Genomic DNA, 27295 nt, shown 5'->3' with positions numbered 1-27295 from the left:
ACAAAAAAATCTTTGAAACAGATATGGCAATGATACACAAGATTGCTCCTTTTGAAAGCAATCTCAAAATACTAAAGAAACCTCTTTTAAACAACCATTGCAAAAATAATAGAGTTACTCACACTTATTGGTTTTGAAGTAACTTCAGCAAAACCTTTCCTAATCCTTGAAATGAAACCCAGCTGAGAATAGTAGATTCACAACTTATACATCAAAAGACATTAGGACAGCTATTTGCAACAGCAGTACTTCTAAATCTTAGAAATGGTACCTGTGCACATCATCTCTGCTCAGCATTACTATTTCAGGGTACTTGACAATATGCTGTTTGGTGGATTTGTCAAGATTCCAAAACACTTGAGGATTGTGAAGTGAACTGTCTTGTTTGATACATTTTCATTAGCAGAGTATTCTTGGATTTGTCCAGAAAATTACAGCCAAGTTCTAAGTTAATAACCCAAATACTGGACAAAGCGCCAAAGTCCAACCTCAGTCCACACGGAAATATCAAGGCAACCTTATTAACCCAGCTTCCAGGCACGATGAAGCTGACTGGCTCTCACATCCCCCTCGTGCTGTGAGTAGAGTCCGTGTGACACTTCACTGCATGTCAGCAAAACTGTGGGTTCACCCTTCAACCCAAAGACAGTAAAGCAGGGTCCTCACCCCTTGCAGGACTCCAATTTAACTCTGTAAGAAGTATGCCATCTACTGATGCACTCTTTACTATACCTTTCCTCAAGTGCCTTCACACAGCCACCGAACAAGACCGGTTTTAGCTGTGTTCACTGAAAGGAAAAATAATATTCCATGAATCTACAAGAAATGACAGCACTCTCAAAGCCAGTGAAATGTGTTTTATTTTAAGCCACTGCTAAAACAAGGACAAATTTAGTGCAACCTGGAGTTCATAATCTGAAAACTGAATATAGTTAAATTACTAAAATGGTAAAACTTGTCACCATTATACAGTACAAGACCTTCATATTCATTGAGTACAGTTACATAGACATTTAGTTACTCAAACTGCATTTGGTATACAATTGCATCACTAACTGGGCTGTGAATTACTGTAACACTGCACAAATAAGCAGCAGTTCCAGCAAATTATAATAACTTTTATTATTAAATACTGTTCAGACATTAGAACAAAGGCCCTCTAAAACTACAACACCAGCTATACAACAGGAATGTACAAAGATGGTACAAAATAAAGTGACTCCAGTGGCTGGGCTCTGTACCTGCTTCTTCAGAGCTCAAGTACAGTGAATGCTTGACAGTAGTGGCTCTTGCTGAAAAGCCAAACTTCTTACAATAAAAATCATTCCTGAATCTTGTATTTTTCTTTGCAAACTGACTGTCTAGAACTACAGGGGTTTGCGCTGGTGTTTACTGCTCACTGTGTTCCCATCTCCAACAATTTGCCTCTTCATAGAAAAGGTCCCAGACAGAGTTACATTAGAAAATGTAACATTTAAAATCTGATACCATTTTTGAGAGACCTAATTAGTCTCGGAATGTGGGTTTCTGGGTTTTGGGGTTTTGGCTGGCTTTTTTCTAAAAAGCTTACACAATCTTTTAAAACTCAAGAACAAAGATACTACAGAAATTGCATTCATGTACATCATCTGAGCTGCCTTTTCACATCCTTATTTTGAGACAGCAAATTCTCTTTAATTGTAGAATATGGGTTTGAGTTTTGTTTGGTTTTTATTTTAAGGCTTTATGCATACTTTATATTATTTATGCACCCCATTCTGAATGTTTACACTTGTTTTAAGTATGGCCACTTGTAACTTGCTTCATAGAGAGACTAGTTCTCAAAGTGCTTTTTCTACAGAATCTTCCAAAACATCACAACACTTCCATTTTTCAGAACACCAAATGTATTTATGGAGCGTTTGGTGATTTCTGAAACAGTAATATCCTGGGATATATTTTCCTCAACATAAAGATTAAATTACCAGGGTTTCCCATAAAGACAAAATGCAAGATGAAACAAACTTTACCTTATTATGTTTGTTTATAAAGCAGAGCTGTCTGCTTTAAAGGGACCAGAATGTGGCTTTTCATGTTTTTACAGTTTTCACCTACATTTCTGTACTTGTGGTCAGGCGTTTTAAACAAACTCAGTAAAAGTGTAATTTTGCACTAGCAGGGAACAGCTCTCCCACTAATATGGCAGACAGCACCGGTTAGATATAGTCAGAGTAAGATTTTCAAAGATTATTAAAATTATTAAATTGTAATAATTTTGCCAGGATAGCTTAATGCTTTTTAATTTCATACAGAAGGAGAAAAGTCAAGTCATTCAAAATAAATTTAAAACAATTTGTGTAGAAAATTGGTTTGGCTTTTTTGCTGGTTTTCAGTAAAAATAAAGTATTTTATAGCATTTTTCTCATGAAAATTTGGAAACTATGCTATTTTTGTCAGAGGCTAATAAAACCATTTCTTCCTTAATGTAACACAACATATTTGACACAATCTGAAAACAGGATTCTATTTATAAAAACCATTTACAGTGCAACTGTTGTCCACTTAACTTTTTCTGAAGAGTTGTAAGCTTTGTGAATGGTGCAATCTTCTGCCTTTCTCCAAAAAAAGAAAGGAAAAGAAAAAAGCACTTCACCAACTTTATAAAATCCATCTTTGTGAATAAATGAGTTAAAAAATGGCTGTTCTTGCAGTGCTTTTTGTTGGTTGTGTTGTAGGTTTTTTAAATGTACAGTTTTGTACATTTGCAATACCTTCAATATCTTTCTCACTGTACAGAATCACTTTCCTATACTGTACTGTATCCTCATGCCCTGAAATTCCACTTGGTGAGCAAAATTTAGTCATGTGGCACTGCTTTCAGCATTTCATTTCCTTGACATTTCAGTTTTATAGGTAAATTTGTACAAGTATATTATTGCTGTGTTAAGGGGAAGGTGTTATAACCAGGGAATTATTTCAAATTTTTGTCTAAAAACAATGTTGAAAATCAACCTTAAAAAATAAAAAAATGGAAAAAAGGAATACGGAGGTTTGGCAGAGCAGGAAAAAATCCAAACAACCTTTGCACAATTATTAAAAAATATTTGCTACTAGAACTATCTTCCAAACATAGGAATTAAATAACTTCCCCTGACATGCTTTGGGCTCTGGAGAAAAATCATTCCTGACGCCTGGACTGTATTACCTATAACAATACAAAAGACCTTGAAGTGGCTTTTGGTCTTTTTGTCACATACATCGATTTTTCAATCAGTGAAATGATATATGAAGTGAGGAAATAAACTGAGCATAACGGAATTTTAATTTAATGGTAGAAGTTTGCACCAGGAGTTCACAGCGGTGAGATCTCATACAGATAACGATAAACATATCTGTGTGCATTCACTTGTGTGAACACATGTATGTGCATATACAAAAACATTAAAAATCTTTGGCTCTGTGAGAAAGGTGAACTATGGGAGATCCAAGGCAGAAATCCAGATGACAAAAGAGGACTAAAACCAACCATGTCCCTGCAAAAAGGCCAGTGGAACGCTTTCCTGAAACACAAATACACTGCAAGAACAGCGCTGTTGAGTTTACCAGTGTGACACTTCATAGCAATTCATGGGGTAGGGGAAATCAGAATTGTACATAGGCCATTAAAATTCAGGAATAGATTTGGAGGCCATATCTCTCCATGTTTGCAATCACAAAACTATGCACCGTATCAACAGTATATTTTTCTGTGAAAAAAGTTATTAAGAATTTTTTTGTTCATCCAAACCTCATTTACGCTCTATGACTATTTGCCAAGTTTTAGGTGGCAACCTGGTAATCACCAGCACGTGCCTGTTTCTCTCAAAGGATATATAAAAAAATCCAAATCCCACAAAACATTTTCAAACCACAGGATAACTGAAGGTCCAGATTTTCCTTCAGACAGAAAAGCAAATCAGCAGCATAGGTGAGAAACCTGACAAGACTGCTAAAATATTCAATTAAAAAGTGCCTTTAAAAAAATTCAGTGAAGGTAGTTAACAAAAATGAAAAATCAATTTGCAAGAAATTTCCCCTTTATTAATTTTTCTTTGCTAAACACTTCCGTGCTCACCGAGTAACAAAATTTTTTCTTCATTCATAAAAAGAAAATTCATATGTGGCTGCTTTGAAATAAAGAATTAAAACTATTCAAAAAGATGGCCAAAATCCTCAGAAATTTCTATCTTCTACTTTTAACAGATCTGCATGAGAGACTAATGTACACATTTTTGACATGGAACTAGTGTCATAGAAGTATCTGTATACAAAAAGCCTCAGTAAAAAATTTAGCAATCTAAATCTGATTGGCAAGCTTCAGGAAACCTTGCTGAAGAATTACATATGAAATTATGATCAACTTCTCACTCTGCCCTTCAACCAGAAATTACCAGCTCTATGGGAATTCATGCATTTACACCTCAGCAATTTCAGAGCAGACTCTCCAATCCTCATATGAAGTTAAAACTGATAAAGCTAGACCAGATTAAGGGGTTGCTCAGGCAGGTCATGATTTTCTTCCTGGCAATGCAGCTCTTGGGCACATAACACCTGGCCAAGATGAATAATTTTTCCACTGTCTGCACCCAGGTATTCCAGAGCAGATTCTTGCTGAAATCAGTGCTCTTAGTACTGCTGTGAATATAGCATACATAGAAGTGGGAGAAAAAGCTATCCTGGCACAAGGGGAATCCTGAATATCGTGTCTGAGACTGTCTCCTGTGGACTACGATCATAGACAAGGGTTGTTCATAAATATCTCAGTGGTATGAACACAGCAGTAAATACAAGTTATGCGTGGGTGGACAACACCAATTATGGACTGAATAAACATACCATGTGCACAGTATCACAAAGCACAGCACAGCTATTTTGACTTTCACCTCAAAGTCTTTTAATGCTGACTATTACTTAAACATTCACTAGTTGAATTTTACTTTACACGTCTGTGTTCCTTCTATCTCCTTTCAGAAGAGGAATGAAGCGAAGAGTGTTGCATCTTTGGATTTTTCAGACATTTTCTAGAAGCCAACCAACCAAAGATTTACTTGGAGCTTGCTCTCCATCAGGTGCCATCTCTATCATTTCACAGTATTTCAGCACTGCTTGCAAGAGATCTCCAACTTTCCAATCTCTTTCTCTCAGTTTTCCGGAAAGCTAAAGGGGAGACAGGGGAACACAAAACAAAATATTTTGACTGGGACATCCTGATTAAGTTACAGAAGTTATTTCTGAAATATTAGGTCATAAGAGATCAGTTGTAATGAGTTAATCATTATTCCCACATCTATAAAAACAAAAACTTCCACAAGATTCAAGCACTTTTCTTTAGGGCAGTCTTCACAAAACTTTCTTCTGGAGGAAGCACCATTTTCAAATTATGTGGTGCCACAGGTATGAGGGCTGTGGTTCATCAAGATTGCAGAAAACAGGAAATTCTGAACACAAGATTAAGATATTTGCCACCCTTCCCACACCAATAATGCATAAAACTCTGTCTTAATAAAAGGATGTGGATTTTCCTTTCACAACATATAGTGTGGTCGGGGTGGCATAGACACTACCCTCAATGAAAACAGTGTCTTCAAAGTTGGGAAATTATAACATCTTGAGGAAGAGGAAAAGGTGATGATTAAGTTAAACTACCACTCAGGAGCAGAGATCAGTGTAGCTGAAAACATTTATTTTCCCCCAGGATCCAAAGAAAAAAAGTCTTCCATTGCTGATGTGCCATGCTCAGCTGTATGTGTAAGAAAGCCTATCCTAAGGAAAGAATGAATTTGACAGCTTGCCCAGGAGTAACAAAGCTAAAAATTTTTAGTTTAAATATATAAATTATCAAACACCAATATAAACTATTCTCTGTAGCTTTCTGGACACCTGTCAATGCTGCATTTTGTAAACACACTTTAGACACCCTATTTTTTCTTTGGAGCTGTAAATTTTTACCCTCTTTTATAGCCTCTATTAAGACATTCCATATATTAAGTTTAAAAATGTCATACACAGTATTCAGGGAAATACTTTTCACAGCTACAAAATTAAAAATTCACATAGTTTCTACTATGAGACCTGTCAGATTGCAATATAATGTTCTATAAAAAAATACAAAAAAGGAAGACGATCTTTCCCTACTTCTTTACCTAGCTGATGTTCCAACTGCAACAAGGAAGGTGGTAGGACTGAAAAAAAGAATATGGGCATAAAAATATGTATCAAACAATTCACTTCTTGAGAAAACCATTAACTTGAACAAGCAAAAAAATCCTCTCTAATCCTGAGAATAATTTATTCTGAACACCGGAAATTTTTCTTAGTGGAAAAAAAAAAAGGCATCTTTTCTATATAAGAAGAGACTGAAATCTGTAGCTATTTCTGTGAATTTTAAAGCAGAGCACAGGAAGTAGGAGTTTTATAGCCTACAACGTGCAATTTTGTAAATGATGTTTGTTGGTTTATAAAAGAATGGTCATTTTTCTTTCTTCTGTCAGAGGAAAGTGTGGCTAATGTCCAAATACCTACTTCAACAAATACAATATAAAGCTTCTGTGCAGAGAAGTTTTCCACCATGGTTTTAATTTAAGGTTTAATCTCACTATTTCTTTAGATGACCGATCTGTTTCTTACTGCCAAACAAGTGAAATATTACAGTTTACTCAAAATAGGAATCTTAAAACAATTAGGTACGGTCTGATTAAAAACTGAATACATATGATTTTTTTTAATCCAGGTACTTGCATACCGACATTGTCAGGCGTCTCACAGAAGTCAAGAACTATCTAATTTTCTTGTTATCCTCCTAACAAATGTATTTTGTTCCATACATAGGTATTTAGCTTCCTTCTGCCTCGCTGAGCGTAACAAGTACCCCTAAGGAAGAGCTCACACCCAGCCGCGCCTGACACATGCCGGGAGCAGTTCTGCCTTTCATGCAGCCACATCACATCGGCGGCTCGCTACCGTGCTGTGATCAGCTAACACAAGCCTTTCCTCCCTTCCAGAACTCACCAACTGCTCGTAGAGGAAGCAGCTGTTTCCGACGTGCTCTAACCCCGGGCCGGCTCCCCAGGAAGCCGAGGTACGTCCCGAGGCTCCCCCAGAGATGCCCGGCCCGCGGCTGCCGAGGGACCGCGGCACCGGCCGGGGCTTCCTGCTGGGCTGCAGCGCCCTCTGGAGGGGCTCGCTCAGCTTTACAGGACCCGGGAATGCGCTCCCAATTCCACTGGGTCCGGGTCAGAGATCGCTCCAGCTGGGAAGCGGGATGGAATAAAAAACAGCTAATCGTTCTCTGCCTCCGGGGAGGGAAACAAAATCTCAATTCATTTTAACATAACCGCATCTGGAGAACTAAAAATAATCTATGAACCTAACTGAAACAATTAACTACTGCAGCATTTTCAGGACTGCGTGACTACTGCCTGCCAGAAGGTCTTACCTTAAGGTGTCAACTCAGTATCAATTAATGACTGAAGTGTCAAGTACAAAAATGTTATAATTTTTTAGGAGAGCACACGTAACAGACACTGCTATTTTCCAGAGTGCTCTTCTCTGGATGTCCTCTCATTAAGGTAGCTGGAGTCATGCTCAGGAACACAGCCAGCTAATAATATCTTTCTTGTGAGTCCTGGAGTATTGTCTCAAATCAAATCCTGCAACTTTGTAGTCTCTTAACTCATCTGGGTGAAGAACGAGAGACTCAAGGAAAAATTTGAAATAGAGGCACCTGACATCTCTTTTCTGTCTTTCATGTTATACTGTTAGATACACGTGTCTCAGATACACAGAAAATAAATTGTTATTAACACTTGTGGGTCCTATCACTATCCTACCCGAATATTTGCAAAAAGCATGAAACAGATGAACAGATCTTCAGAAGAAGGCAAAAAACTCTGTGAGGTCAGAATGACTATTATTCCTAAACCAAACTCGTTCACATCCAAAAACCTGCAGAGAATACTCAGCCATGCATGAGAACAGAAAAAGTGATATATTTTCTCTTTTGTGTTAAGGCACTTATAAACCACAACAAAGAAGAAACATGAATGTAAGGACTAAAATCAAAAAAATTCAAATAGCACAGATATGGAGAAAAGTATTCTCAAACTGCCTTCCAGTTTATGGAAGCACAAAGGCCACTCTGTCAGAGCCAATGTACAATAAAACATATTCTTGAAATAATTCTAAATCAAACATACCAAGCTCCAGAAAGAAGCATAAGGCATATATGTCTATGTAAAAAAAAAAAATTCCAAACTTTCTGGGTTATTTCAAATAAGAATGCGTAACTTCCTATTCTCAAAATCCAATACACATTCCATACAGTTACATAGGCAGAAAAACACACCGAAATCATCATTTCCTTTGTGTGCTAGGAAGGGAGGAGCCTCTCAGGAAAATGCAGACCAGGTACAATCCAGACTGGCCTCTAGGAGCCTTTCACATTCTTACCACAAGTCTCCAGTAACTAAGCACCATCAGTGCACACATCCATCCAGCTCTGGGAGTGTTTTGTCATACTGACCTTTACCTCCCAGCAACCCCCCTTTTCTCCTGAAATGATGATGCAAGCTTTGGAAAGCCCCAGCTAAAGAGTCAATATTAAATTTCAGAACTGAGAGCAAGCTTTTTCTTCCTTAATATACTGGTAAGTACATTAAGTCATTTTTGCCACGATCTTAATTGTCAAAATCCTATTAATGTCATCATGTTAACACTTTTTCACATAATCAGGTGACAAAATATAATTATCATTCCTATGAACCTCATCATTAGAGACAATGCCTATATATCTATTAAGTTTGCTTTTCAATAAAGAGGTAATGTTGATTGGTTGTATGGTATCTTCTAACAAGAAAATGTACCTTTGGTATCAAAAAAACCCCAAAAATAAAAAAAAACTAACCCTAGGCAGGACATGTTAAGTTTGAAAAAATTCGCATGACCACGTTCTCAGAAAAATTAAATTTATAGACAATTAAATACTAAGTAAAAAGTGCTTGAAAAAATAATTTTCACCAAACAGAAATTATGTAATTGCATCCTTTTTGGAGTAAAACACTTGTCAGTGAAGAAGTGCAACAATCAACATTGATGAATACTGGTTTATATATGGTATATACACAGGCTAAATATGCTGTTCCACTTTGACCTCTTGGGATTTAAATAATGACTTTTCTCAGCATTGAAGAGCAAATGAAGTAATAACAGCTGGTGTATCATAGCAAATGGAAGTCAAGGAAATCCTTCCCCTTTCCCAGCACCCATCAAACCCAAGTACTTACAAAGACAAATTCCCTTGCAGCAGTGTCACGAAAGTGAAGATCAGACACCTCTGTTTCAGAAGCTGCCAGCCACTGGAGTGCTGCTCTGAGCTGTGGGTCCACTAGATTTGGTTCCAGATCAATATTCATTATTGATAAAGTCTTTCGCATTTGCTCCAAACCTAACATTAAATATAAAATAATTAAATCTATAGCTTCAAATTGTTTAAAAAAATCTCTGTAGTTCACTGTGTTATAGACTCTAGTATCTTAAAAAAAACCTCAATTTTGTATACACAGATAACATGAAAGGAAAAAATTAGATTTGTCTCAAGTGTTTCACCACTTTCCCATTAGGAAGTACTGTTTATCCCATTTACAACTGTGTGCAAACATAGCTAAGTATTAAAAGATACCTAAACTATAATGTATATTCCAAATGACAAGAAATTTAGCACAGACGTTCATAAAGTGAATAGCAATGGCTCTCACATGGTCCATCAGTTCCTTCCATTCCCAGCTGCTATTTTTTGCTATGCCTTCATCAAACTGATTTTAAAAGGTGTGTATTTCTGAATTCTTTCCTGCACTGATCAGACTGCCTCTTAAACTATTCCAAAATATACCGCTGGTTTTACTGAGGCATATCCAGTTTTGCAACATTTCTTTTATAGCATAAGTTCCAAAAATCTGTACAGCATTGGAAGAGTAGTTGTGTTAATAACACTTAGGAACTACAGTATTGTCAGCTTCTGATCCCAAGCTGAGTTTCTGTATCCAGCTACCAGAGAGATCCTTTGTCACACTCCCAGAAACAACTAGGCACATATGTAAGCGCTCTCCAAGTTGGAGTTACTACTTCCAGACTACTGAACTTGACTCTAGAAATGGAATATATTTGTAACGAAAACATATATTCATGTTTAGTTTGCCTCAGTCTCAGTACTCTTCTAAGATTATGAAAATTGAGGTATGTAAGGTATTCATTCCTAACTGGCCAAGTCGAGCAAGTTGAAACAGATTCCCCCAGAAGTAAGAGAAAACTAAATAGCAAAACTGTCAAACAAAACTGTGTTTTTAGTGGATAAGAAATTATTTGTCTAGGAGCCCCAAAACTTAATTTCTTTATAGGAGAAAGAACAATTTTAAAAAAATTTATGATAGTGGGTAGAGAGCATTGTGGTAACATTGCTGGGAAATTTTGGTACATTTTTTAGACTTAAAAAATAGATGTACATTTGATAACAAGGCTTTGATTCAAATTCTTTGGTGAACAAAGCACAGTCAGCTTAGAAAAAGCCAGACATTTCCAGGTATGACATGAACAGAACTTCCAAATGTACAAGACCAGGTACAAAGGTTTTCTACCCAGCACACTGTTTAAACAGTCCTACAATTACACAACAGAAAGAGCCTTTTCAAAACAATGGTGAGAAGGTGAGGAACTTACACTGGAAAAATTTCACTAGAAAATCCTTAATACAGTATAAAGAAGTTTGTTGCACTACAGACAGTAGGTGACACCTAAACTGTGTAGAGAAAAAATCCAATCACTATCCTGAGCAATCTGAGATGCGAGAACCTTTTAACATTGAGACCAAAAGAAAGCAAAGATATCGTGATAAAGTAGATGAAAGCTACAGAGCAGAAAATATTTTAATTATAATTATTCTGAGGAAAAAAACCTCAATAATTTAGCTTTATTTTCTTACATCCTTACAGTCACATCTGATTTAATAAAATAAAGAGATGTTTGGCCCTTATATACATTTTCCAGGAGCTTAAAAAAAACAAAAAACAACCAACCAAAAAACCCTAAACCCACACATTTTTCTGCTAACATTAAGACTACTTGAAGATGTGACACAAGAATATCCTCTGTCAGGAAGCAGCACAAGTTTCTGGAAACACTTTATCTTCAAAATATACCCAACACAAAGAAGAGCTCTGTTACAACTTGTTCTAACATCAGCTCACCATCTTCACACACTGTGTATTCAGGCTATTTTCATTTTAGCTAACCTTTGGCACATCAATCAGACTGGAAACAGAGCACAGAGATCTTCTATAAACCACGAAATTGTAACGAGATTCTGGATAGAGCCTATGTTATACTTCACTAAGAAGGAAGAGAGAATAGCAAATGCATCGAGTCCAAGATTTTTAGTGCTATTACTCTTTCCCAAGGCTAATTGTGTCCAGCTGGAGTATCTTCTTTAGCACGTTGAATGCAGCCATGTGGATGCATTGCCATGGCTCCTTAACAAGTATTTTTTTAAAAATATTACGCTCTGCATATAAATTCACACTTTCAAGAAGCTGATCAAAGTTCCCTACTTTATGTTATTAAATTAATGTAAGCATCAGTAACTAGCACTTCCCAAGGGCTGCAAATTTCAGTGCCTTAAGAGGATTATGTAGGGCAGTAATCTAGGAATGCATTCTGACACTTGATTGACATTCATTATGATGAACAGGCATAATAGAGTTGTCACCTCGTTTTGCAGACTACAAAGGCAAAGAATTTACAAAAAAATTTATGTGCAGTGCACAGGACAAGAACAGTAGTATATGCATGAACTGACATTACCTTCTACAGCATCCTTGGAGTCTTCATCTTTATCTTCTGTTCCATCACTGTTTTTTAATTAAGAAAACAAAAATATGAATACAATCCAATATATGCATTAAATATAGTAAATTCTAAGACTGTAATGAAGGTTAAACAACAGGAAGATCATAAAAGAATTAAGGAGCGATCATGAAAAGCAGCTTTGCTTCTCACACCATTTCATGTTGTAAACAGACATCATCAACTTCTCAAGATTTGCTCTTAGGAAAAGAAGGGAAAAGAGAGAAACAGAAGAAAGGTGTTAAAGGCGCTACTTATTGATTTTAATAGTTTTGCTTCATAAGTGAAAAGGTTGAGCCACGTTATGTCACAGATATGAATAGCTATAGGTAAGCCATAAGTGGTCTATAAAAACCAATTACTAAGCAATTCTGAAAGTTCACACAAGCTAAAGGGAAAAAAAAAAAACCAGAAATCCTGTAGGAAGCAAGCTCTAGTCTGCATGAAAAACGTGAATCTAAAGACTTGTAAAACTGCAGGCAAGAACATGCAAGAAAGGGACCTTTTGCAAGCAAAACATATTCATCAGTTTTAGCACAGAAAAATTTAATCATTCAGGGATGGATTAATTAATGAAAAAATCATATTGTGATTAAGTGAGAAGAATGTGAATAATGTATCAGCATAAAAAAAATGTACTGTATTTTTATTTCCAAAAATTATGATTTCATGCATTAATTATGAGGAACCCATCTGATTTGTATTTCTCAACTCAACCAACCTGTCTGATGTTGGAAAGGATAAATTCTCCTCATACATATCCCCTTCTAAACCAAGACTGCTCCAGCTACTGCTGTTACCATTACTGCCAGGAGAAGAAGAGAAGACAGCTGAACTAGAAAAGAACAATAGCTCAAACTAGAATCTTCATTTTCCTTACAACTCTTTTGTCAAGACATTTAATGCAAGAGCACTGAAACTTTTCTAGACAGGTTTGCTGGAACAAACATGACTCTCAGTGCTATCCAGAGCAGCAATGTGCACAATAATGCAAAGCTAGCAGGTTTCAGTACACTGGTGAAAGTATTAATTTGTACTCATTAATTTTTCAGATCAGTATTAGCAGGAATTCTGTCCTCAGGTCTAAGCACATCACTTGTTATTTATAAAAGTTCAACAATTTCAAAATGATTACTCATAGGAAAATGGATTACATCTGTATTATTTGCTTAAGGAGCTGCTAACAGTGAATAAAATTATGTATTGTGAAGACAACTTCACTTACAAAATCCTTCCATCTCACTCCAAAAACCCAGTAACAATCTCCAACAGCCTGATGAGAAGGAATTCCTAAAGTAAATATTTTTATTTTTAAAATTGTTCGGCAAGTTGATCTTTTAAAAAAATAGGTACATAAATCTATGAAAACAATACTGAAAAGATTACTTCACCCACAGTTCACAAAAATACTGCATTTATTCTATGACTACATTCAACCCAATGCAAAGAAAAAACTGAGCATGTTTTTACACTTGTTAATTTCCATCATTATAAATAGCACGGTTTGTTAAGCCTGTCAATATGTACAAGATCGAGCAACTCATATGATTAAATCTCCATTCCCCAACTTCATACCTCCCCCAGAGGATGTCTGGGAGCCGTCCAAGAACAGGACTTCCAAATACCCAGCATTCTTCCAGAAAGTAGACTGTCTACTAGAGATGGCATGAGAAGCCATGCAGTAACTCCAGAGAACAACTGCTGCAAGAAGATGCTTTCTCCACCTAAGTCTCATGTGACTGTTGAAGCTCATTTCCACTCTTACTACACAAGGCAAATAGCAAAACAGTGGAAGAAAACATTTCAAGAGACAGACACTGATCTCTTTCAAGTGTTTGCCAGCAACATTATCACCTATCAGTGTCCCTTGCTCTCCAGCATGCCTGCTTGGATCCCAATTTCGAAACAGTGAACAGCAGGTTAGGAAGTCTACAATATAAACACACTCAAATAACATGATAAAAAGTTTAAGAAGTTGCAAGTGCCTTATTCAGTATATTGTTGCTACATGTCCAAAGAAAATTCAGAGTTCTCTTGTTAGGCAAACAAGAAAAAAATTAAAGAGCAGAAGCTTTTGAAGAAACCAACTCACAGAAAATACAAACCTGGTCTAAAAAAACATTTCTTGAGCTACTGTGTGAGACTATCACACTCTATATGAAATATTAAATTACAGGTATAAAGAAAACTTAATAGAGCCTATTGGTATCAATACTTGGCAGTCATAGCACCTCTTTCAATGGAAATTACAGATGTAGAACATAAATAGAAGGAAAAGCTGCCCTGGTTCTCATACTAAAGGATAAAAAATTTGTAATCCAACAGAGTAACCTCTGCACACTACTGTTCTGATTAGGTGAGAGACTTAATGCATCTACAGAGGTCAATGTTGGTCTGAAATAATCATATACATTGAACCATATGATTACAGTAAAGTATGAGAAAGGGATGAGCCCTTTTTCTAATTAACAGCCAAATTAGCAGTCTTTAAAATAAACTCTTGTAACCACAAGCAATAAACAGACAAAGGCATTATAATGTCTCTATAAGGGTTCATGCTGCTCTTCAACAGGAGCCAGCAGAAGAATAATAAACAAGAGGTTTCTGCTCTGAGTATAACCCAAGCTGGATGCTAAATGAAAAGCCTATGTCTACCTACATATGCCTATGTTCATACCTACACATCAACTAAAGAGAAAGCTTAAGAACCTTTTAATTCTAAATTTAAGTCACTAGATTTAGGCATGAAAAGCAGAAGACACAACTAACGAGCAAGTTCTCTAAATAACCTTCATCTTAATGGAGCTGCCCACAGGAAGCAGTGAATTAATTTCTTGTTTTGCTTTGCTTGTGCACGGCTTTTGCTTTACCTGCTAAACCATCTTTATCTTAACCCATGAGTGTTTTCATTCACTCCTCCAATTCTTGCCTGCATCCCCCCTTGGCAGGAGTGAGTGACTGACTGGATGGGGCTCAGTTGTCAGCTGGGGTTAAACCACAACAGGGTACTACTATTACTGAATGTGGTCTTGTTACAGATGTCCCCCTGGCTATCTTTTTTTTACACAGGGCAACAACCCCAGATCCTTCCTTCCACCTGATAAACCTCAGCAACACAGATGAACACACATGCTGTTACCAAGCCACAGTTAGTTCTGTAAAACCAGCTGATCAATTTGCACATGCCTGTTTCCTCCATCAACACCCTGCTATCCAAATTATGCCTCCCCTTCTATGAGTAACATGTTAATTCAGGTCACTCCTCCTCTAATGAGCCACAGATTTTCTTCCAAGTTATATAAATTACCTTCTTTTCATTTACATCTATTTTGGGAATGATAAACAAATAACAAATACAGCATGGGCACTACTGGTCCAGATTTTTTTTATACTTTTTCACATTATCAACTAATCTGTATTTTATTGTGTATTTGTAACTGCTAATATAGTAAATATTCTTCCTTATACTCAAATTTTCATCATCATTTTCATTTGTTCAAGAGATGATGTTTTACTAAAATAATTCTTAATGTATTCCTTTGCAAAATTATTAAGGTGTATGAGTGATAAATTATAGTAGTTGTTCGATTAAATTATTTAGTTAAGCAAAACATGAAAAATACTGCAGACATTTAACTGAGTAGTTTCACATTGGTACCAAATAGCCTATTTGGATATTACTTAAGCAAGCATATCTTCCATACTTTCTTAAATCTCAGCAATGCTGGAAGTACTAACTAAAGAAAAAAAATCTCTCTCCCATTTCTGCTCTTCTTCAACAGAAATGCTGAACTTTTTAATATCAATCATAAAAAACTAACTTTATTCATTCCTCACACATTCCTTATATAGAAGCTTGGGACACAGCTCTGTATAATTCTCCCTGGAAACAGGCAGATACATTGCAAATTTTAGAATTGCCATTCTAATCTTTGTTAGTTATCAATCAGCCAGGGACACTGCAGTGACAAGCTCTGTAGAAAAAGTTATTACCTTGAGCAGGTAAGTTCCAGTATTACACACCTGCAAGTACATGGTTAGCAGTATATAAATACTCCACCAATGTCAATTAGAGCAGTTTATAAATTCCAGTCCCAAAAAAGACAAAAATAGCTGTAAAAGCTCATCATGCAAATTAAGCTATTACTTATATTCAAAAATAAGTGAATTTATATAAATATTTTCTCAAGGATTAAATTTTAATATTTTAGAGCACAACTTACAAACTGTATTCTCAAGCTGTATTTTACATAGTGTGGTTGTTTTTAAAATGCTTACATCTTTTGCTAATACTTAAATTTTGTATGTACAGTTTTACTTGATGTGATTCCCTGGTATCAATGACAATGCACTCTCCATATATTTTACAGAATATGAACATTCATGGCCAACAACATTTTGTAAGAAAACAAAATCTTAATGTTATAGCCATATTTAATAAAAAAGTCATTGTGTGTTGAAGACAAAAATAATCTCTTCTCCCCCAAACCCCAGGAGAACTATCACTTGATGACAAGTTATTTGATGTCAAGGTAACTGTTTAACTATACTAAATCTTTATAATTACCTGTCACTTAGGTGAAGAAAACTGCTGCTCTCATCAGGATGTTCATCTTCAAAACTTAGATTGGACCAACTCCCAGTGCTATCATCACCAATACTAAGACTCATCTGCTGGCTAACAACAGATTCAACAGAGTGAAATCCTTCTCTTCCAACAGAGCTAAACAAAAATTTAAGACAAAAACATCACTGCATTTCATGCTGATCTGTGTTTAGTTCATTCACAGCAATTTAACACCATTTCAAAGACATTAAATTTCACTGGAAAAGAAAAGATGGGAGATCCCTTAATGTGTGCCCTATTCTTAACACAAGAAATAGTGCAACCAAATTAATCTGAAATATCAACAGGTTTAGCGATTGCTATTTGGAATCTTCCATTAGAAATCAAAGAGAGTGGTACAAAGAATTGTCTTATTTGGAATACTATTTGCTATAAGCACAGAATGCACTGTAGATCTCCAGACTGTGTATCAAGGTACACTTTTCAAGCAGAAGACTTACCATTTCTGAATTTGTTCACCCTAGGACTGTTTGGCTATTTTCCCTGGTCTGCCTTCAGTACAAGCAGCTAGGTCGTCTACTACTGAGGGCAAGATGATTAAGTATAAACTGGTGTCTAAAATATTAGGACTCTATTTTTAAAAAAAGGTTTCTGCAGAAAAAGGTTTGTTTTTCTCCTTCAAGAAAGTGTAGCAAAGCATGACTTGTACAGAATTTTTCCCCTCAGGAAGCAAGTTTCATGTTTTTTATCCAGAAACCAATCAAGCAACCATACTCCATAGAGGTTAATCTTTAGAAGACACCTTAAACATTTCATTTAAAGAAGTTTGAACTCCTTATTAAAAAAAAAAATCAAACTAAACCCAAAAAAAGCAAAACAAAACAAATAGCCTTACAAAACAAGAATATGCAGTTATGAAGTAACTTTCATGTGCACACTGTGATTTTTTTTTTAAATATATATATATATATATATATATATATATATATCTCTGAAGTAGGAAGCTCAAGAAAAACAATCAGCCTACTCCCAAATAGCAAGCACCCACAGTAAGATTCACTGTTTAAAAAGCCAACTTTAACCACATCATTCCTAACACTTTGCTCCAATGAGCACAAATCTGTACAAATATGTAGCTGAACTGGAACCCATAAGGGCAATAAAAAAGGTCATCTTTTCCCATTTTTATTTACAGTTATACCAGCACTAGTTCTCTACATGACACAGGGCGGTTTCTCAAGGAACATATGTATTACATACCACACACTAGATGACAATAGAAGAAACATTTATAAATTCTGTCACAGCAAAATTCTAATATTGCCTCCTTGCCCCCAGCTTAATAATAAATAGTATCTCTTTGAATGTTGTTGGCATATTCTAACTAGAATTTTTAAATAAAGTGTCATCTTTGATACCATAGGTATAGAAAAACATCACCACATGACTTTCTTTTCACACACTGAGTAAGGACTCAACCCTGTTGTGCAAAGACCAACAATATACTACTCAAAAGTACTTTTATGCTGTTAGTATGTACATATTTCATATCAAACCTTGAAAATTTTAGTTCAGTTCCAGTGCAGCCTTTAGCCACTGAACATATAAAAACCAATTCATTGTTCATCATGATGCCCCTCTAAACACCAGAGAAAGAAACCAGTACGAGGAATTCCACTCCAAAAAAAAAAACCATAGTAGGTATGTAAGTATTACTTCAAAATTAAAATGAAAAAAAGGTACGGATTGCTCTTGGACCAGAAAAGATTTCACTCTGATTACAGCACAAGCTGTTTTAGGAAACAGTTGTTTGCCACAAATTTACTGTGGCAAATATCCTACTTATAGACCTATTAAAGGAAACAGTATGTTACCCTTTGCTAAATACACAAGAATTTCAAAGTCAATTCCTTCGTTATCGTATTACTATTTTATAAGCTAAAGTGTGGCTTAACAAGTTGTTTTTCTTAAAGTAATAGGTTATTTTTTTTCCTAGTAGTAAAGACACTGTTACAATACAGCCATAAATAATAAAAAATATTAATAAAAAATGAAGTATTCATACTACAAGGCAATGGCTCATTTTATCAGCATCCAATGTTGAAGAGGAAGCATGAACAGGGATCAAACCTGGATTCTATCATGGCTCATAGATCAACAAAACCTGTAAGTACTCGTATGTACAACTGTGGGTACTATTTTGAAATTGAAACAGTAAGTTCCACTTATTGGTCACGTACTGGAGCATGTGTGTGCTGATATACATAGTATCCTTGGTTTCAAGCTCACATAGGTGGAAAAAAGCTTTTTTTCCCTAGTTCTGAGTCATTTAAATATAATCAGAAGAACAAAAAGAAAACATTTAGAACATAACGTGTATCTTTCTAAGAAAATATATATTAAAATTCCTTCTGAGCACATATTTGTAGTAACAATCCTTTTTTTGGTACAAAATGCAACAAATAAGAGAAAATTAGTATTACCTTATGGTAACTGCCTGACCAATATTAGTCATAGCTGATGTCATTATTTCTGTAGTAAGGCTTTCAGCAAAACTGACTCCATCTTGTCCAATACCACTGTCAGCTGTCAGACTTGTGTAACTCAGCTCTCTTTCTGCTTTCTCTACGGCCGCAGTAGCCCCCTTGTCAGAAAACACTGTCCTCTGTTCTACATCAACGTGAATTTTGGGAATATCGACCTGAAACACTCTTGAATTTTGACAGGCACCACCCAATCCAGAATGATGAAAATGCCTCACTGGAATGCAGGTTTCTTGTGCAGGCAGATGATGGGACATACTTTCTGTACAGTATCGATGTTCCTTCATACTGCAGCATCTACAGACAGTTCCAGAAAAAGGAGACAATTTCTCAGTATACGAGAGCTTATCCCCATTTTTTCTGTTTTCAGCCACGTGGAGAAAAGCTGACTCTAAACTCATTTCTAGAGTATCATCTGCTACTTTCCTAGCATATTGTTCTATAGCTTGAATTATGCCTTCACTGTAGCCATTTTCATTTATATTACCTGTACTATGATAGAGTTTATGATCTGGGGAGAAAGGACGAAATGTCCTAGAAAACCTTGTTTTAATGAGATCCCCTGTGACTTCATCAAATTCAGTCTTTTTATACAGACAGGAATCTGTTAGAGACTTTGGCAAACATGCTCCCGACATTTTCAGTTTCTTCCTGACATCACAAGTGATACTGTGAGCAAGTGATTCGGAAAAATGTAAAAACTCTGTACATTCCATTCTCTGTGCACCAACACTCCTCTCGAACATTTGGTCTTCACCACGACGAACACTGCTTTTCACTTGCTGTACTGCATCTTTATTCCCTGCTTTGATCAGCTCCAGCCTACCATTTACCTGTGCATTTTGCCCAGGAAATGTCTTTCTGCTGTATCTGAGTTTGTTTTTTCTAGCAGCTTGCTGCAAGCCTGATTTAATAGACCTGTAAGCAAGTCTGCTGGCGTACTGATCCACTAACAGCTCAGCATTACCGCCTTCTCTTTTCAGAACCCGGATAACATGATCTGCGTACTCGTCAGTCACACTTTCACAGCTCGGGTACTTGGAAGTCAAACCTGCTGGGCCTGAGCCTTGTGGTAAAGGAAGCACAGATGAATCTCTCTCCCCCAGACACTGGTCCTGTACTGGGCCACGCCACTCTTTTGAACTACCATCTTTATCACCTTTTCTCACATAAGAGAAATCCACCTGGCAGTTAACCCGCTTCAACCTCAACAGCTTGCAATGCCTTGATTTCACTACTTTCTTGGCCTCACTGATGACTTTTCCTGCCATACCACCTGCATAATTCCACAAGGAATCACATGTCTCTTCTGGGATATTTATAAATGCAGTATATCCACATCTTTTCTTCTGCATCCCTAACTGAACCTGCCTACCAGCTTCTCTTTCATTTGTTTTCCCACCTAAATGGGAAGCAGCCATTTCGGTCGCTACTGAAATTATGTGGCTAGCTAGGCAATCTGCATACTGAATTGTTTTTGCTGAATGCTCTTCCTTCTCAACAGGCATTTCAGAATGATCTTCATCTTCACTACTTTCCACTTCTTCAGAAAGCGACCGCATGAGTTTCAGCATAAATTCTTCATTTTCCAAAGAGTCATGTTCAGTTTCAGAAGACTCAGTAATGGATGGATTGTAGGGTGTAGAAGGTGGCGTTGCAGGCGCAAATTCCTTTGCTAATTCTCCCTTGAGTTTCTTGGACAGCTTTCTTAGGTTTCTTTCAGAACTACCTTGACATGGTACTAGAGGAGTAGGTGGGGGTGTATCAGGTATTAAACAGGTATTTCCACGTTTCAGGCTTGATTTTTCTTCCATCTGCAAAGTATCTTCACTGCCAAACATCTCTGAAGAAAAGCTATTTGTATGCAGAAAACAATCAGTCTGCCTGTAATTCAAAGCTCCTGCTGATAGTTTCTGGGTATTGCTTTTTTTGGAAGGCTTGTTTAAGCATGTTATTGAACAGCTTCCTGTGTCAGTACAGTCCTCTAGAACATGCCTAGCAAAAGTCACAGTGGAACAAGGCAGAGGTGATTTTGAAGAAAACTTGTTTCCTTTTTGTTCCTGCCAACAATCTTTAGATTCTAAAAAGCACTGAACAGAATGAGTTGGAGTAAGAAATTTACATGGATTATTCAAAGGCAACTGTTGTTGTTCAACAATTATAGAAACATTACTTTGTTTCTCAGCCTCTTGCTTCTTTATCACACACTGTTCTTTTTGATTGGTATCTCTGTAAATCTGTGAGCTCACATTACATGTTAAATTTTCACTGGTGTTGCATAACACAGTTTTACTTTCTTCCACGGATTGTTTTATGACATACTTGGCCAAATGACTTGCAAACATGTTCTTGGGGGAGTCTTCACCAGTACCTTGCACATAAGGTTTTTTATCTGTTACTTTTCTTGTTAAAAAATCTGAATATTCTTCTACTGCTTTTGTTACTCTAGATGAGGTTATGGTTTCATAAGCTTCATTTACAATCATATCTACCATAGTTCCAGAGAAAGTGTTAATGCCTTTTGACCCACTTGTCAATTCTGTATTATTGTTCATTCCAGAAATCCTATTTGTTAGCCTGGTATCATTCTGGTTACAAAAGAGTGATGGAGTACTCTCAGTACTTTGACTGTGATCCAAAGTTAGATAAATATTTCTGAAAGAAGCAACTTCCTCCTCTCTCCTTCTGCTTGTGAAAAATGGACGAGTGGAGTCTTTGAATACTTTTGTACTTTCATCAGCATTTGGAACAGCAGTTACTTTTGCTTTGTAAGCATCAGAGGAAACCTGGTGCTGACAAAGAGCTCTTCCAGCTAAGGGCACAGGTATTGAACTCACAACACCAGAGGTACAAAACAGAGCTTGCTGTACTGTATATTCCTTATTGGAGTCTTGGATTGGCTTTAGTGCTACCCTATCATTAAAATTAGGAGAAACTGTGGAAGTCTGTGTTGACTCTAACATACTTTCTGCACTTACGTATTTGATATTGTCCATGGAAACACTAATGGCTGCTTGTGTTGTGAAGGTCACATCAACCTGAGATAGTTCAATAAATGCCTCCTGAATGACAGATTCAGACAAATCTCGGGCATAGGATCTTACCACTTTGTTTTCATAATCAAATGATGAGGGCTGTGAAGTAGGTGTTGATGGATATGAAAACTGGCATACTTCCATGATTCCCTCAAACACAAGTTCTTCAGCGAGGTCTGCTGCAAACCGTGCAACGGTGTTGGTAAATATTTGTTTCTTTACCTGACGCAATTCTTTCAAAGCACCAGTTATAGCTTCACTCACCAAAAAGTTTGCTATGCCATTAATGGCACGCTCCTTTAGCGAGATTGCTCTACGTCTTCCGATCTCATAAAAAGCCATTTGAAAGACTGAAGAAGTCAACCTAGCTGCCAAATGGCAAAGTGCATTTGTGCATGAAGAAACACCTTTCTGGAGGTCTTTAAATGCACTGCCAAAACTTTTTTCAACCAATTCAGTTGCAAATTTTTGAATGCTATCCCTTATCATTAGTGACTTTTGCTTAGATTTTGCTTGCTTCTCTGGCTCCTTACTAGTTTTCATTTTGATATCTGCAGCTTGCCTCTTCTTCTCTTTCAAAGTAACCCTCTTGTGCTTTGAATCATTCTCTGCACACATTTGTTCTGATGAGGACTCAGAAAAAAAAACAGAACCCAGTATTTCACATGAAACACTGTCAGCATACGCTGAGTAACTGTTATAAGCTGCATCACGCTGACCTTGACCTGTCCCATCTCCACCAAGATTAATTCGACACAAACATTCAGAAGAACCGCAGCTCCCTAGGGGGCTGAAGGCTGATGTTCTAATGGGGCTGAAGAAGCCTCCATTCTCTTCCCCTGCTGTTTTAACTGGGCGAGGGGAATCCGGGACCTCGAAGATGCTGCTGTACGGTGATTCTGGCTTACGAGGAGTTGGTTTCTTTACATTGGCTGGAAGAGTGGGACGATCAAACTTGAATTTCTGAGGATTCATTGTAATGCTTGCAGAAGACAATTTTTCACGTGCAGTCCTCCTTTTCTGGGCAGGATTCCCTAGGATGGGATCCCTAATAACTTTACAAGAGTTTTCCAAGGCTTGTTCCAGCTCATCAAACTGATCAAAACTATCAAAAAATTCACTCACTTCTGAGTCTGAATCCTCTATACCATCCTTTACTACTGGAATTTTTGGCAGCTGAAGTTTTGCCTTCAAGCTTTTTTGATACCCTTCTTCATCTAAGAAGATGATGGGGCTTGGGCTGGAGCAATCTGACTCAGAGGATTCAGCTGGAGAGGAAGAAAACAATGTTTTACGTAAAAAATTAACACCTTGATCAGAAGGTTTATATGGCTTATAGAAACTCCTTTGTATCCAAGGATCAGAAATTGAGGTTGTAACTGAATTCTTTACTGAGGACAGCTCCTTAAGTCCCAAAATATCAATCAAGGTAGAAGATCTGGCAGATGATTTTTGATGTGCAGAACCCACAAGAATCTTTGACTCAACAGCTTCTAAACATTGAGCAGGGATGGTCTGTGAAGCAGCATCTCGATGGTTTTGAGAAGTAAAGCTGCATGTACCTGGACAAAAAAAAAAAAAAAAAAGTAAAAAGAGATTGCTCCAGAACCAAGAATTTCCACAGAACTACAGCAAACTGGACAGATTTTAGTGGCAGCTTCTGGGCTTAGTATTATTGCACAATGCTAGCTCATCTTTCATAATTAAAGCAATCTTTCCTTTTCTTTAAATCCTATTATACAAATCTAATTTTTTAGCACACAAAGTAGGACAAGATTTAATTTGATATTCATCTGACACTGGAATTAAAATCTTCGGTTTATGAGTTGGTAAGCTGTTCTGAAAAGAGCAAAAAATAAATTTTTCAATTGCATAATATCCCTTTACAAATCATGATTAATGTAAAAAAAATTACAATTTATTTACATTTATTTTCTTATTCAATCCCAACAGTCGAATTTTCAAATACCAATTTCAACAAGTGTGCAGAAACTTACCAGCACCTAATATCTTTGATGGTTCATCTTCATCTAAGTGTTCAAAAGCAGTGACAAAATCATCCTCAATTGAAGAAACTGACTGATTGGTGTCATCATCTTCTCCATGGGTTGTCTCTGTTTGATGTTTTTGTGAAGAGTTTATTTCCACTGCATATCTTATGCCTGTGGTATACTTGCTTAGCAAGGTAAATATATAATCAACTTTGATCCTTGGGAACGAAGGAGACAGTCTCATCACACAAAACACTTCAGGAAGCTGATTCTTGAAAAAGAGAGGAACGAGAAAACAAACACAGCAATCTTCAAGGGATTCCTTCAATGCATTTTTATGAAGAGTAAATACTTTTAAAATATTTTAAATACAAGAAAATTAATTTAACAGTTTGTGCGGAGTGATAGCTAAAATGATTTACTCATTTTTATAAGGTCTGCATTCTGAATAAATCATTGCAATAATGTAACACAACTATGATAACATGTATCCAAGAATTCCTGTTAAAAATTTGTGGAGGATCACAGTATTTCAGAGCATGTTTATGCTGTATAATATTTCAGTTTATAGGATATCTATTTCTTCAAGGTACCTTTAATCTTATATGCAATATTTGTGCTTGGAATGAATACAACTAGCATGGTAATAATGGAAACAATATAGAGATAAAAATAATGGAAATTATATCATTTACATTTTTATTTTTTATTTAGGAAAAGTGATCACTGAGTTTTATGAGCACCAGACATTCCCTGAATTTTGGGCATCTCTGTTTCAACAAAAAAAGTCCACTGAAGATGAAAGCTATCTGTGCAGAGCAAAGATAGGTAAGCTGACAAATTTCATATTCTATCCAAATTGCCAGTGAAGGGGACTATAGCCTAGCAGAAGCATGGGATCAGCACTGTAATTAAATACTTGTTAAGTCTTTTCTGTAAACAATACAGCACAGTTCATTTTCATGACACAACAGAAATACAATGTTAATACTATTGTGGCTAGATGGCCCAAAACCAAAACTAGGTAATAATCATAATTATAATTAAATATACATAATTTATATTTATCTAATTTATATTAATTATAATTTAACAATAAAAACAATAAATAAGAAGACTAAACTCTTTAGAAGGCAAAATGTAATGCTGCTGACATGCAAGAAGACACAAAAATTTTACCTGATTTTTCATGACATAAGGTTTTGCCAAGGATTTCTTTATGTCTTTTAGAAATATGGCCTCGTTTTCTTTTAGTTTGTGCAACTGGAGCGATTTCAGAACATCTGGAAGCTCTACAGAAACAGCTGACAACACCTGATTTTAAATAGAAAACATTGAGAATACAAAATCAAAAAAATAGCATGCAAATGACAGTGGGATTGATTTTATACCTCCCTTAAATCCTAACATCTACTAATTCTGGTAAAGTTTTTCTTTTCTTCCCTACTTCTTACTCTATCCTCCACTTACTCTCTCAAACTGTGATATAAAGCTTGTGCAAGCAAGATTTAATTCAGTCCATACTTGGAAGATGCCTAAAAGTCATAAAGCAGAACCCTGAATGTGCTGAAAAGCAGCTGCATGTCCTACAAAATACCCAGCTACACTGACCTCAGCTAATGATGGTTCTCAATGGATCTCTACATGTTCTTTGTGCTTTATTGGAACAGTGTTCTAGCTCCCTATCACAAAAACATGAGCAAGGCACTTCTTTAACATGACCCTGGCAACCTTTAGATTTATCTAATACAAAAAGGCCTATGAAAGAGTTACAATTTTCTTTTTCAACAGTCCAAACACTATCTATCCCTGTAGTTCAAAGCAAATCTCCACAAATACGTTCTGTCCAACTGTCTCTAAATTCCATCTAATGCTAAATGGTCAAACAGTTCTCACCCATACTTGAAAGAACATCTAGTATTATAATTTGAAGAATTAGCAACATTGATCTAATATGGAACACAAATGGATTCAGAGCTTCTGTTTTACACTTGAAAACATCAGCAAACTATTTATTACAAGCAATCTCTACAAAGATCTAGACAGAGTAGAAACATGGAATTTTACTGTGAACATGTGTTATGAATTATACTGATATGTAAATTGCACAGAAAGACTAAACCTTTAACTTATGAAAATCGCACATCATAACTCTCGTAGTTTGCTACACTACACCTTTTAAAATAATATTTCCTTATCTAAATCTCCAGAATAACATCTTGAGACATAACCATAACACTGACTCCTAAACCTCCACCAGCAATTCACAGCTAGAGGTCAGACCAGTAAAATTTAATTTCACACATACAACTGCACCATATCACTAAGTACAACACAACTAAGTGTAAGATAACAAACCAAAATACTGATACACACAAATTTTTAACAACAAAAACAAACAAACAAAAAAAGCACCCACAAAAAACACAACCGAGGCCCTTCCCACCCAAACACTCCTCCCACCCAAACATCCTCTCCCACTGCATTTAAGTTGTTCCAGCACATCCTAGTACAAAGACTGACCCAGGTAACATTGTAAATATATATAAACACTGATTATCATATTAAAATAATTATTTTTCAACCTTTCATTGACATTTGAAATTTAGGCTTCTAAATACTAAGATACTTCTATTCCATTTCTTGAACACCAAATTTCCTACATTTAAAAAATGAGGTGCTACTTAGAAGAAATTTTCCAGTTTAGATATATACTTTACCTGCAAGTGAGCGGTACCCATCTCTTCCACAAAACCGATAAACGTAATCTGTAAAATAAATACATGAGTACAGTCAAGTACAGTAAAAATGGGTTTTTGTTTCCTGCAGATATTTAAGAGTTAAAAACTCAGCAGACTTGAAGTTAAAGCTGTATTCTACTGCCACAAAAACCATACCTTAGGGCAGCACAGCTTGCTCAAACAGTACTGCACAGTCATACATAAAGAATGGTAATGTTATACGATTTGACTTGAGAAAGGTCAGACCAGACTGAAGAGCACAGCCAACATTTAAAACTCACTACACGGGATTTATTCTAGTGTCTGCTATATACAGAGCAACACATACAAGCCTCATTACATTTGTTAAAATAAAGACGATTTTGCAAAGATCAGTGCTCATCCATCCTTGCTTCAGGCTGGGCAAAAACAGTTCCAGTCTGAAATCCGTCTATGCTGATAAACTGTTACACATTTGGATATACTGAATAAAGCATAATGCCAACACACTACGCAATTTACCATGTAA

General features: G+C 36.3%; 1 protein-coding gene across 3 annotated transcripts in view; it reads right to left on the bottom strand.

The window, feature by feature from the left end:
- Positions 1-842: 842 nt before the first annotated feature.
- The window catches only part of AKAP11 (A-kinase anchoring protein 11), a 43255-nt gene continuing 16802 nt past the window's right edge, over positions 843-27295 (bottom strand). The window contains exons 4-13 of one of the 3 annotated variants that reach the window (XM_058838990.1): positions 26767-26814; positions 25226-25360; positions 24053-24317; positions 18961-23617; positions 16478-16633; positions 15904-15933; positions 12632-12745; positions 11869-11915; positions 9300-9460; positions 843-5175 (exon numbers count right to left, since the gene is read on the bottom strand). In XM_058838990.1, coding sequence (XP_058694973.1) covers positions 5029-5175; positions 9300-9460; positions 11869-11915; positions 12632-12745; positions 15904-15933; positions 16478-16633; positions 18961-23617; positions 24053-24317; positions 25226-25360; positions 26767-26814 — 5760 coding nt within the window. In that variant the 3' untranslated portion in view covers positions 843-5028. The remainder of the gene's footprint in view (positions 5176-9299; positions 9461-11868; positions 11916-12631; positions 12746-15903; positions 15934-16477; positions 16634-18960; positions 23618-24052; positions 24318-25225; positions 25361-26766; positions 26815-27295) is intronic. The other 2 variants (XM_058839000.1, XM_058839007.1) reach the window with 2 other exon arrangements.

The sequence above is a fragment of the Poecile atricapillus genome, chromosome 1 (assembly GCF_030490865.1).
Source record: "Poecile atricapillus isolate bPoeAtr1 chromosome 1, bPoeAtr1.hap1, whole genome shotgun sequence".
NCBI classification, from domain to species: Eukaryota; Metazoa; Chordata; class Aves; order Passeriformes; family Paridae; genus Poecile; species Poecile atricapillus.
This window is presented reverse-complemented; position numbering and strand designations above follow the sequence as displayed.